At 35.3% G+C, this 13,647-nt stretch overlaps 1 protein-coding gene across 1 annotated transcript; it reads right to left on the bottom strand.

Moving 5' to 3' along the window:
• Nucleotides 1–770: 770 nt before the first annotated feature.
• LOC121989414 (short-chain dehydrogenase TIC 32 B, chloroplastic-like) lies at nt 771–3,686 on the bottom strand. The gene is made up of 8 exons (XM_042543462.1): nt 3,414–3,686; nt 2,082–2,313; nt 1,916–1,995; nt 1,672–1,825; nt 1,492–1,570; nt 1,325–1,409; nt 1,189–1,235; nt 771–1,096 (listed from the first exon to the last, which is right to left on the bottom strand). Exons 1-8 carry the CDS (start codon nt 3,529–3,531, stop codon nt 932–934), a joined length of 960 nt encoding a protein of 319 aa, XP_042399396.1. The 5' UTR covers nt 3,532–3,686; the 3' UTR covers nt 771–931.
• Nucleotides 3,687–13,647: the final 9,961 nt, after the last annotated feature.

Genomic DNA, 13,647 nt, shown 5'->3' with positions numbered 1-13,647 from the left:
CACTTGAACTATTAAAAAAAAAAAAGTTAAGAACATCCAAATGTTGCGAAGGCTTCAATAACCCAGCCCTAAATTGCTCACTCACTATCCATCTAATCACAACATATGCTTTTTTAGACTGGAGATATATATTCCTTCTGATCAGAACTGCAACAAAAGTTTTCATATTTATCACTTCTAAAACATATATTATTACTAATTAATGAGAATGAATTGCATGCTTATAATGAGGATGGAAATTAGAAATGCTTGATTTTATAATGATTTCTGAAGGCTTTATCCGTCCAATACCGTATGCTTGATTATGTAAAGCTGAAACCTGATGTGAATTATAGAAAACAGATTCCATGAGTTTCACTTGATATGAAATCAACAACTATTTTCAGTAGTGGGGCTTTCATCTCTAAAACTTCTTCTATTCCATATCAATGTAGTTATTTGTTCCTCTAAGCATTGGATTAAGACAGTCTTTGTATAGCAGTCACTAGTTGTAGGCCGTAAATTGAGTGATGAATAACAGTGTGACAAGTATGAACTAGTTTATCCAAAATCCAACTAAGGATTTACATAATTAGTGTTGATCGTATGGGTCAACTTCCCAATTGGACATCAAATAAATTGACATATTGGACCGTTAAGGCAACAACATCCATCTTTTCTTGGAGAAGAAAAAGTTGAACAAGAAACACCGATACCAGATATACTAATGACAGCAAATATAAAGACAGGGTTAGGATTTGGAGATTGTAAGGCAAATAAAGTAACAAGACTAGTATCAAACAATATGGCTAACTTATTTCATATATGCTTAAAATGAAGCAGTACCAGCTTTATCCCAAACTGTAACAGTATGGTCTAGAGACACCCAAGATAGCAACAAGTGCTAAGACTAGCATAAAACATAGAAAGCATACAATAATAACCCTCTTTCTTATTTTGAATTAACAAGTTCTTCACTGAAGTCCCAAAGCTTCTTAGCCAATGCTGCATCTCTGGCCATGTCAGTTGTCTTCTCCTCGTTGGAATCAGCAAAGTACTTCCCGCTCACACCCTTCAAGCTTGGATGCACTGCCACATAACATGATGTTGCAGTTCCCTGTAATTACGAAGATGGAGAATGTTGGTGTTCAACTGATTGCGGTAACAAATTCTAGCAAGTAATACCGTTATACAACAAGTTTGACAAACCTGAGGTATGTTCTTCCACAAGATGTACATGACAGTTTTCAACACCGCTGAGACCAAAACCAAATTTGAAATCTAAGTTCAAGGATCATCAATATGAAGCAGATCAACAATCAGTTTGAAAGTTTATGTAGCATACCCATGAAGATGGGAGAATGTCTTCCCAAGTTTGTCCTAACCAGACCAGGATGAACAGAATTTGCTGTGACGTTTGCACCCTCAGCCTATTAACCATGAATGTTTTGAATCAGAAAAAAAAAACTTCTTTATTTTCAATTACTACATCTGTTATAGACCATCAGTTACCTTCAATCTTCGTGCGAGCTCATTGGAGTGTAAGATGTTAGCCAATTTGGACTGCCCATATGCCGATTTATCATTGTATCTGGGAAAACATGATGAAACAATCAATCGATTGAATGGTAGAAAACTCTACATTTTTGTCATCATGAATATCCTAATGCCTAACTGCTAATTATGACTTACACAGTCGGGTCATTCAGTTTGTCAAACTTTATTCCTTCTCTATAAGGTCCAATATGAGCTATTGATGATAGATTCACAATGCGGCCCTCAATTCCTGTCTTTGCTGCTGTGGTTTTCATTTTCTCAAGTAGAAGATTTGTCAACAAAAAGTGACCTGAAATTAGAAGGACCTTGTTAAACTCAAAATCCTAATGAATACTTTTGGGGGGAAGAAAAGCTTAATTGAGAAGGTGAAAAAACACACCGAGATGATTAGTAGCAAACTGCAACTCCACACCATCCTCAGAAAGTTGGAATGGGCAATACATAACACCAGCGTTATTACTAAAAAAAATTGAAGATGTGAGATTAAGCTCAAAAAAATTGACAGGACATGCAACACAAACCAGGATAACCATGCAGTTACTTACATCAAAATGTTGAGAGGAAGATTCATCGCAAGGAATTTGTTGGCGAAGGCTCTAACAGACTTGAGTGAGCTAACATCAATCTGTATGATGTCAACTCTAGCAGATGGGATGCTCTCTAGAATGCTTTGCTTCACATTGTTGGCAGCTTCCAAGTTCCTGGCACCAATGATGACATGGGCTCCCCTGAGGGCCAACACTCTCGCAGTCTCAGCTCCAATACCACTACTTGCACCTGATTGCCAGAAGAACCTCAGAAATACTAGTAAAGAGCAGAGAAATCCATGAAGCATAGATATTTTAGTAGTAGAGAAGCTCAAGTGGGAAGAGGTAAGTTCAAGAGAGGGGTGCCAATTAACACCAAAAAATTTTGAAATATACCTTATTTAACCTATGAGAATAATTAATAGAAACACATTATGCTAAACAACGTTAATAAGACATTGATACCATCTGCTCAACAAAAGGCACTATTGACACCATACTATATGAGCATAGTTTTTATTTTACCGACAACTGAAACATGTAAATGTTGATCAACGTCTAAAGGATACAATTCAAACTTATTTACATAATATATGTCTAATTTCAGTAACTAAGCAGTTTGACATTTAAATATTTTTTACCTTATTGATTCCTTTGTAGTTACGTTATATTATAAGAGAACACTTACTGTCCTACAATGTATTAGTCTCAATCTAATGGGGATAATTAGAAATAAAATTATAAAATCAAGATAGTAAGATTCATCAGTCGGATAGACTTGATCCATCTATATAGTTCAATCGATTTAACTAAACCAAATCAATCAGTTGAATTAGATTAGTTTTTTCAGCTCAAATAGACTTGATCCATCTATATAACCCCATTGATTTAACTAAACCATTTCAATCAGTTGAATTAGATCAGTTTTTTCAGCTCGAATGATTATATCAAGTTGACACAAGTCCTATTCAATCATCAAAAAAAAAAAACTTCAATCGGATATAATTTTTTATTTATAATTATTATTGTGCCCCTTAAAATTGTTTCTATCTCCTCCACTATTTGTTGGCGGTAATTTCTTGGTAAAGTGAAGCTATGTTCAAGTTGGTATTTTGTCAAGATCTGACTAACTCCCTGTCTTAACTTGAAGACAAAGCTTACCTAGAAGACGAGGGGAAGAGGGGGGAAAGAGAAAACAAACAAGATGAATAAGTTCGGCGACGAGATCAGGTGAGAAAAATTCAGATTTCTGAAGCAAAGGGACCAATTTCACAAAATACACAAGTTAAACTCAGGTTTGCGACCGGATCGCAAAGATTAGGAAGAAAACGGAGAGGGCGGAGGACAAACCGGTGATGATGACGGTGAGACCGGATGCGTCGATGCCTTCGGTGACCTGCTCGGCGGTGGAGCCGGATCCGAATCCGCTGGGTCCTTTGATGCCGGTGGCTTCCCTCCAGTATCCCATGGCGTGAGGAGTAGGTTTTGGAAGAGAAAAGCGAGATCCAACAACGAATCAGGCAGAGACAGAGAAAGAGAGTGGAGAAAAGATGAGTTGAGGAAGGAGGAGGAAGAAATGGTGATTTATAGCGACTTGGGAAGTCAATGCTCCACAATTTCCAGTTTCAGACTTGTGGAAATTTTTAAAACGGGTGACCTTTCCAAAGCGGTTCAAATTAGGAATGCCGGGTCAACAAGGGTGATGAGCTGCAGTCAACAGAGGCGGCCGATTCCTTTTATTTCTTCTATTTCCCTTAGAAATATCTGTCGAATATGGATCTTTCTAGAAGATATAACATCTTTCTAGAAGTTATATCTTCCTTTCTCTATTATTTTATCCTTTTATTTACATAAATTTTTTAGGTGCTTACCTAGTGATACGGTATAAGAGAGGTCAAATCCTCTTCCTCAGGCAAAAACAAAACAAAAACAAAAAAAAACAAAAAAAAATTAGATAAGGAGACAGAGTATCTATAATTATAAATGAATCATGTTGTTGTGATTATAATTAGTTATGATTTTTTTATGAATTTATTGTCCCTCATGTTAGAGCGAATAGTTGGAGGTTGTCGGAAAGCTCCCCCATTTTGCTCCTGTCAGTCTGACTATTTGTCTATTATCGATAGCCTTCGAACGATCTCCAACCACATGTCCCGATATAAAATATAACTTAGGAGAATGATAAATTTAAGAAGGGATCGTAACTAAATTTCATCAGTTTATAATTATATCCGACCATAATTATAAATGATATATTTTCTAACATATATATATATATATATATATATATATATATATATATATATATATATATATATATATATATATATATATATATATATAAATTAATCAGAGGATCTAATTTCAGTAAAAAAAGTGTGATATATCACATTCCTCTATATAAAATTTAATTAGTATAATTGGAAGTTTTAAAAATTATTTTTAAAAAATTATAAGGCATATAAACGTATAGATATATAATAAATGAAAGAGTTTTACAATTATAACACATGGATGGCCCCCCAACTCCTACCTATTCAAAAAAAAAAAAAAGTAAATAAAAAATATTTTATTTAATCTGACCAATTCATAGTCAAAACTACTTCATTATAGTCAAATTTTTAGAAACTTTTTTTTTTTTAAAAAAATATTTAGCAAGTCTAAAGATCCTCATTTTATATCAAATGAGCATCCCACTAGGACCTCTCCGAGTATGTCCACATTAATTTTTAAAGATTTTGAGACTTTATGATCATTAAATATCTTTTATTAAAAGTGTTTAACATTAATATAGACTTCTATGGATTCTTATCAAATGAGCATTATTCTTCATATTTAATTTTCTTAATTTTAAACCCTGCATGACCTTTAAAAACATTTTTTTTATTAAAAAGGTTATTATAATCTATTGAGTGAAATTATATTCAGTCATGTGTTTTGTTGCTCAATTGATTGATGATTTAGGTGTCAGTGGATGAAAAAAAAACTAGAAAATTCGGTGTTTGGATCGTGCAAGGGTGTGTAGCACCAACTAAGCACGTGCGCGCGCACTATGTACTTCGCACGTATGCGTTATCGTGAGGAGCTTGGAAAGCCATTCTTATTTCGACTTTGGACCTCAACGGATGCCTTTTTTTTTTCTTAGAAGATATATTTTTTTCTCATAAAAAATATTATATTGATAGTACCAAAGAAATAGAATGGTTGAAAATAATATTTGAAATGATAGTAATCTAAATGTCACTTACATAGTAAAACAGTGAGCGAGTTTTAATTTCTTCAGCAACTTAATAACATTATTCTTAGTAAGAGGATCAATAATCTTTCCAAGCATGTTGCTCCAAAGTTGCACATCATTACATAAATAATGATAGAAATAACTTTTTTTTTAATAATATTATTACTATATAGATTTTTTTTTTTTTAGTATATATATTGTTTGACCCTATGAGATAAATATTTTTTATTACCTATAATCATTAATTTTATCATTTAGCATGGTCTTTCGTCCAAATAATTATTTTTTTTCACTTAATAAGTGACCTCCTCAAATCTAAAATTCTAGATTCACTCATGTCCATGAGCACTGTGTGCATGATAAATTTATCTTAAAGAGATATTTGCCAATTCTAACCTCGACTTAGCCTAAATGATATTTTACTATCATTCTGTTCAGGCTCAAATTGCACCATCTTCATTAGATCCAACCCTTTCAACCCAACAAATCCAATCCACGAGACTTGGTAATTTGTTAAGACTTTGGGAGCATGCCCATATTAATCCCTATTAATATGACAACAAATGTTTAACGCTTGATACTATTTTTTTTCTCTGTATTTTTCAAAAAAATTTCAATCCAATATTAATTTGATCGTCGGAGGGATCACACCGATAGTGAAGCAATGCCAACCGACATCATCTCCTTTAACTTTTTTTTTTGTTGTTGTTTGACATCTTTCACTTTAAACAAACCATAACAACCTTCTACTGACTTTTCATAAAAAAATCTCATTTAGGTTGTTATTGTTGGGATCTGGTTGGCGGCTAGAAGAGGGGCTGAATAGCCCCTGCACAAAAGTAAACAAAACCTTTCTTAGACAAATAACTTGATTAAAGTACCACTTGCATAAGAATAAATAAAAGAACTAAAAAGATGAGGCTCACAGATTTACTTGGTTACAACCGGCACTACAAAAAAACAGTCTAGTAGGGGCAACAGTTTGCAATGAATTTAAAATTTGTTCCAAACTTTCCAACAAAATTTGCAACAAAATAATAAATTGTTCCGAATTAGCAACAAATTTAGCAACAAAATAAATTCGTTGCAAATTAGCAACAAAAGATATTTTGTTGCTAATATTGTTGCAAGTTAGCAAAAAAAAAAAAAAATTGTTGCAAATTTTGCAACGAATAATTTGTTCGTTGCAAATTTCGCAACGAATATTTTATTCGTAGCAAATTTTTGCAACGAATAGTATTTTCATCGCAAATATTGCAACGAAACTATTATTTGTTGAAACTTCCCAACAAATATATAATTTATAGTAATTTTACAGTAAAAAATTATAAATGATTTTTCTAAGAATTTATTGTCCCTCATATTAGAGCAAGTAGCTGGAGGTTGTCGGGAAGCTCTCTCGTTCTGTTCCTGTCAGTCTGACTATTTGTCCTGATATAAAATATAACTTAGGAGAATGATAAATCTAAGAAGGGATCGTAACTAAATTTCATGATAAATTTAAGAAGAGATTGTAACTAAATTTCATCAAATTATAATCATATCCGACTATATATATATATATATATATATATATATATATATATATAAATAAATCAGAGATCTAATTTCAGTAAAAAAAAGTGTGATATATCAAATTTCTTTATATAAAATTTAATTAGTATAATTGGAAGTTTTAAAAAATATTTTAAAAAAATTATAAGGCATATAAACGTATAGATATATAATAAATGAAAGTTTTACAATTATAACACATGGATGGCCCCCCAACTCCTATCTATTCCAAAAAAAAAAAAAAAAAAAAAAAAGTAAATACAAAATATTTTATTTAATCTGACCAATTCATAGTCAAAACTACTTCATTATAGTCAAATTTTTAAAAACTTTTTTTTAAAAAAAAATACTTAACAAGTCTAAAGATCTTGATTTTATATCAAATGAGCATCCCACTAGGATCTCTCGGAGTATGCCCATATTAATTTTTAAAGATTTTGAGACTTTACGATCATTAAATATCTTTTATTAAAAGTGTTTAACATTAATATAGACTTCTATGGATTCTTATCAAATGAGCATTATTCTTCATATTTAATTTTCTTTATTTTAAACCCTGCATGAACTTTAAAAACATTTTTTTTATTAAAAAGGTTATTATAATCTATTGTGTGAAATTATATTCAGTCATGTGTTTTGTTGCTCAATTGATTGATGATTTAGGTGTTACTGGATGAAAAAAAAAAACTAGAAAATTCGGTGTTTGGATCGTGCAAGGGTGTGTAGCACCAACTAAACACATGCCAGCACACTTCGCACTTCGCACTTCGCACTTCGCACTTCGCATGTATGTGTTATCACGAGGAGGATGAATTCTCTGATCCGTAAATTATAGATAAGGAGATGATCTATTTTTTTAGACCCTTGATTTAGATGGACCCTATCTATTTAAAGGTGGAGTCCATCTAAATCAAAGATCCTCATATAATAGATCATCTTCTGATCCATAATTTACGGACCAAAAGATCTCTACTATACCATCAGGAGCTTGGAAAGTCATCCTTATTTCGACTTTGGACCTAAACGGCTGCTTTTTTTTTCTTAGAAGATATATTTTTTTTCTCATAAAAAATATTATATTGATAGTACCAAAGAAATAGAATGGTTGAAAATAATATTTGAAATTATAGTAATCTAAATGTCACTTACACAGTAAAACAGTGAGCGAGTTTTAATTTCTTCAGCAACTTAATAACATTATTCTTAGTAATAGGATCAATAACCTTTCCAAGCATATTGCTCCAAAGTAGCACATTGTTACATAAATAATGATAGAAATAACTTTTTTTTTAATAATATTATTACATCAATTTTTTTGTTTTTTTAGTATATATATTGTTTGACCCTATGAAATAAATATTTTGTTATTACCTATAATAATTATTTTTATCATTTAGTATGCGTCTTTCGTCTAAATAATTATTTTTTCACATAATACATGGCCTTCTCAAATCTAAAATTCTAGATTCACTCATGTCCATGAGCACTACGTGCATGATACATTTATCTTAAAGAGATATTTGCCAATTCTAACCTCGACTTAGCCTAAATGGTGCTTTACTATCATTCTATTCATGCTCAAATTGCACCATCTTCATTAGATCCAACCCTTTCAACCCAACAAATCCAATCCACGTGGAGGACTTGGTAATTCGTTAAGACTTTGGGACTTGGGGGCATGGCCATATTAATCCCTATTAATATGACAACAAATGTTTAACGCTTGATACTATTTTTTTTTCTCTCTATTTTCCAATTTTTTTTCAATCCAATATTGATTTGATCGTCGGAGGGATCACACCGATAGTGAAGCAATGCCAACCGACATAATCTCCTTTAACTTTTGTTGTTGTTGTTGTTGTTGTTGTTATTTGACATCTTTCACTTTAAACAAACCATAACAACCTTCTGCTTTTCATAAAAAAAAAATCCCATTTAGGTTGTTATTGTTGGGATCCGGTTGGCCGACTATAAGAGGGGTTGAATAGCCCCTGCACAAAAGCAAACAAAACCTTTCTCGGACAAATAACTTGATTAAAGTACCACTTGCATAAGAATAAATAAAAGAACTAAAAAGATGAGGCTCACAGATTTACTTGGTTACAACCGGAGAGATTGTTAATATAAGACAGATGAAAAGCGCATTAAAAATCTCCTCTGCGCGGAGAAGCCTCTTACAACATTCAAAGCTCACAAATGACGAAGCTAAATTCTTACAAACTCAAGCATAAGTGTTGTATTGGATCTTTCTTGTTCTATGTAGCTTTTTGGACCAAGACTATATTTATAACCTTGGTCGGGACGTTTGGAAGAGTTCCAGGTGCTTGGAAGGGGATAAAACTTTATCCCCTTCGTAATGGATCACGGTCAAACGTGATCTGGTCACTATCGCATTCCGGGCGCTCGGAAAGGTTCCTGGTGCTCGGACGGATTCCGGACACTCGGACCCTTAAAGTCAACAATGTTGACTTTTTCCGATCCGGGCTCTCTGCTTCGATGCTGCTCGCCTTGGTCCGGGTTTTCCGCTCCGGCTCCGCTTGCTTGGGTGATTTCGGCCATCCGGAATAGGGCTCACCCGAACCTAACTTCCGGTTTTCTCCTCGAGCAAGCTTCCGCTCCGGCTTCTCGTACCTCGAAATCGTCGCATGCTCCTTCTCGTCCACCGATGTACTCTTCTGCAGCTTCATCCCTCGGACGCACCGAGCCCGTCAGCTCTCTCCCGTGTTGACATTCTCTCTAGCTGCATCTTTTGCTCCCCGAGCAATCTTCCGCCTCAGCTTCTCATCCCTCGGAAACATCGCACGGTCTCTTATCATCCGTCGGTGTACTCTTCCGCAACACCTCGTCCCTCAAACGCACCGAGCTCGTCGGCTCTCTCCCGTGTCGTTCTTCTTGCTAGTTGCGTCTTTTGCTCGACTTCCTGTGCACCTAAGTTCCTGCACACTTATACACAGGGTTCAAAACCAATATGACCTAACTTAACTTGTTTGATCACATCAAAACAACCTGGGGGTTCTAACAATCTCCCCCTTTTTGATGTGAGCAACTCAAGTTAAGATAGGGTAAACATACATAAAGTAAAATAAATAAATTTACAATAAACTAAAAAAAGTAAGAAATTTAGGCAATTATATTTATCCAAAAATAAATCTAATAGATTTTTTTTAATATTTAAAGCAATTAAGTGTTTTATCAATAAGTCCACTTAGCATTCATTTCAAAAAAAAAAATCTTAGAGGAAAAATTAGCAGGGATAACTCTTAAAAGAATTCAAAAAAATGAAAATTTTTATTAAAAAAATTGAATCCAATTTATTTTGAACACAAGTTAAAACCAAAAAATATTCAATCGCAAGAAAGAAAATTTAATATAAGCATGATGTTGGAATCCAGAATATATTTCTTCCTACCGGATTAAAAATAAATTTTTTAGGTACATGCTTTCTTGACAAATTTTTAATCTATCCATTATGATATTTAAATGTCTAATTTAGTCTATTATAATTTTTAAAGTACGGAGCAGAGAATTTTGAATATGCAGAAACTTTTAAAGTTTGTATTTGTTCTTTTAACATTTCATTTTCTATTTTTAATTTGTCGAAATCCTCTAATCGACAAGCTGTTGCTAGAGTTCTTTTTAACTCATTATTCTCTATCAATAATTTTTTATTTCCATTTTCTAATTTACAGGCATCTTTCAAAAAAATTTTTATAAGTTTAACCATTTGGTTAGGAAGTAGAGACCGTACCTGACTTACCTTGTCGACTTCTGATGCTCCCCCTGTAGAGCTACTTTCCTCCGAAGACTCTCCCCCTTTATCGATGCTCATCTGGGATGAGCTTTCTGTGTCCTCAGGAAAGAATTCGACTATAAGGGTCGCCTCGACAATTTCTTCGGTCTCGTATTCTTCTGATGACGACTTGGTGTCCATCGAGAAGTTGGATTCATCTTCAATTGGTTCTTCGTAGATATTTAAGAACTTTTCTCAAAGTTCTTTTGCCCTCTTGTATTCTCCGACTCTGTCGAGGTCCTGGGCAAGTAGAACGCTCAAAAGGCGGGACTCAGCCTTACCATTTGCCATAACATCATTATGTTGTTCCTCAGTCCATTGATGCTCCTCAAGTTCTTCTCCTTATTTGCTTTTGGGCATTTCAAAATCATACTTAATTGTTAGATAAATATTAAAATCGGTTTTAAAATAAACCTCCATTCGACGCTTCCAAAATGCGAACTCCCCCTCGAATGTTGGTGGGTCGATGTTAGCTCCGGCCATCGTCTTTGCTTCGATCGACAGTTAGTCCTCTTGAAGCATCCAGGCTCTGATACCACTTCTGGGACCCAGTTGGCCGACTAGAAAGGGGTTGAATAGCCCCTGCACAAAAGCAAACAAAACATTTCTCGGACAAATAACTTGATTAAAGTAACACTGTTATTCCCGGGTAGCTTCTGGAGTATGCAAACTGATCGTTGAGGCTAGTGTTCGACACTATCTCCGTAAATGATATTGCTCCGCTACGGTGACGGATTGTTGCAATTCGTTCCCAAGATACAACGACGACGAACGTCTCGGAATCGTAGCACTCCGACTTCCGAGACCAGCGAACCTTCTAGTAGACTTCTTGGACTCTTGAATGCACAAGATGAGATGAATGCTTGAGGAAGAGAAGAGAGGATTGAGTTAATTGAGTGAATATTCCATCATCTGGAGGGTTCTATTTATACTGAAAGAAAAGTTTGATTGTCCTTTGGGTGAGTGGATGTGTTCCTTGGGCTGGATCGATCTAGATAATCCATTCTGAAGGGTTGTAACCCTTCACCAAGCCCACTTCAATCTCATACATCAGATCTGAGGAGTTGTGACCCTCAGATCCCGCCTATTGTCATCGGCCATCGGATCTGGATCCATTGATTCGATGCTTCAGATCAAGTCTCATCCCAAGCCGTCAGATCGTTACTCTTTGCGATCCAACGCTCTAGATCGCATCACAAGCGATCCATCATACCTATTTGATCAACGTTGATCAACGGTAGCCATCCATTCCCTAAGTCAACTGTCCAGTCATCTCCCTTTGCCCACGAGGATGCCGCATAGGTGCTGCCACATCAGGTACGAGCCTGACACGTCACCCGAGTGCCACGTAGACACTGCAATGTCACTTGGAGCATAAATTTAAGCTCCTCAATGCTCCTCGCGAATTGCGCCTACAAAGCGCCCTTTGCGCACGTGGTGGGCTCACAGGTGCGAGCACCTGCTCGCCCTGGGCTAAGGGAGCACCTGTCCTTTTATTTTTGTGTTAACTCCATTAACGCATCTTCATTAATAAGTAGAGAATACACATCGAGAATTTCCGATGTGGGACTATTCTCCCATGCACTTTATTAATGAATAATAAATGTTATTTTGGGCCGACTTTAAACATTAATTTCTCATTCACCCTTAATCGGTTTTGAGCAAATTAATAGTCTAAATCTATCTACGCGAATCGTAGATTTCAATTTTGAAGTCAATTACGACTTTCAACAATTGATGGCTTCTTTCCTCAAAATCGTTTTGGTCCATTTAAGGCCCCAATATCCAACAATCCCCCACATAAATGGAAATTAATGCAATGCGTGTATGCATACTGACACTTTACAAGAGTCCAATCGATAAGTCACTGCATCGGGAGAGGTAGCTTGTGTCTTTGAACCTTCCGTAGTGAAATGCTATCGAGTATACTAGGCTGCGCAGTGAACATGATGTCTTGAACTGCTCAGCTGTTGGTGTATACTTAGACAATAACACCCACACAGAGATCTATCTCACCTACTTTAGGTTCTCATGGTTGGTTCCGTTTCGACCATGGATACCATCTTGGATTCATGAGTATTTCATTGAAGCGACCTGTCTTCACACTCACATAGGTGACACTTCTATCAAGAGTATCCTACCATACTCCACCTTATCAGGTATAGAAGTCACTAAAAGCATAAGCTTAACCTCACTACATGAGGTAGGACAGCACAAATTCATCCTAGGATTAGGATAGAGATAAACTATCGAATGTGCTGGACCACAACTTCTGTAACTTCGTTGTCCCATTGAACCAAGATCTTGGGATCTCCAGTCAACAAGGTTGGGTTACCGCTACAGTCGTTTTCAATTGTAGATTTTTAATCCCATTCCTCTTGATGAGCAGTATACTTGATCTCGACTCAACCCCTTCGTTAGAGGATCTGCCAAATTATCTTTGGACTTAACATAGTCGATTGTAATCACTCCATTCGAGATCAACTGCCTAATGGTATTATGTCTACGACGTATATGTCGTGACTTCCCATTATACATATTACTCTGTGCCCTTCCAATCGCCGATTGACTATCACAGTGGATTAGTACGGCAGACACATGTTTCATCCAGCTCGGAATATCTTCCAAGAAATTCCACAGCCATTCAGCTTCCTCAGCTGCTTTGTCTAGTGCTATAAACTCGAATTCTATAGTTGACCGAGCAATGCAAGTCTGCTTAGTGGATTTCCAAGATACTGCTCCCCCACCGATCGTGAATACATATCCACTAGTGGATTTGGAGTTTTTTGTATCTGATATCCAATTAGCATCACAATATCCTTCCAACACAGCGGGATATTTTCCATAATGTAATCCATAGTTCATAGTATATTTCAAATATCTGAGAATTCGCATCAATGCTTTTCAATGGGTGTCGTTTGGATTACTTGTAAAACGACTCAGTTTGTTGACCGTACAGGCAATATCTGGACGTGTGCAGTTTGTGAGATACATCAAACTGC

Source organism: Zingiber officinale, chromosome 6B, assembly GCF_018446385.1.
Source record: "Zingiber officinale cultivar Zhangliang chromosome 6B, Zo_v1.1, whole genome shotgun sequence".
NCBI classification, from domain to species: Eukaryota; Viridiplantae; Streptophyta; class Magnoliopsida; order Zingiberales; family Zingiberaceae; genus Zingiber; species Zingiber officinale.
Note: the sequence above shows the minus strand (reverse complement) of the source record. Positions and strands in the feature narration are given on the sequence as shown.

Bases quoted from the DNA above. Each gene is read 5' to 3' on its own strand.
- LOC121989414 (XM_042543462.1), bottom strand. From the start codon at position 3,531: ATGGGATACTGGAGGGAAGCCACCGGCATCAAAGGACCCAGCGGATTC. The intron at 2,314-3,413 runs GTTTGTCCTCCG...TCTGGCAATCAG, and splicing joins TCTCACCGTCATCATCACCG to GTGCAAGTAGTGGTATTGGA. The intron at 1,236-1,324 runs GTATGCTACATA...TTTTGGTCTCAG, and splicing joins ACATTCTCCCATCTTCATGG to CGGTGTTGAAAACTGTCATG.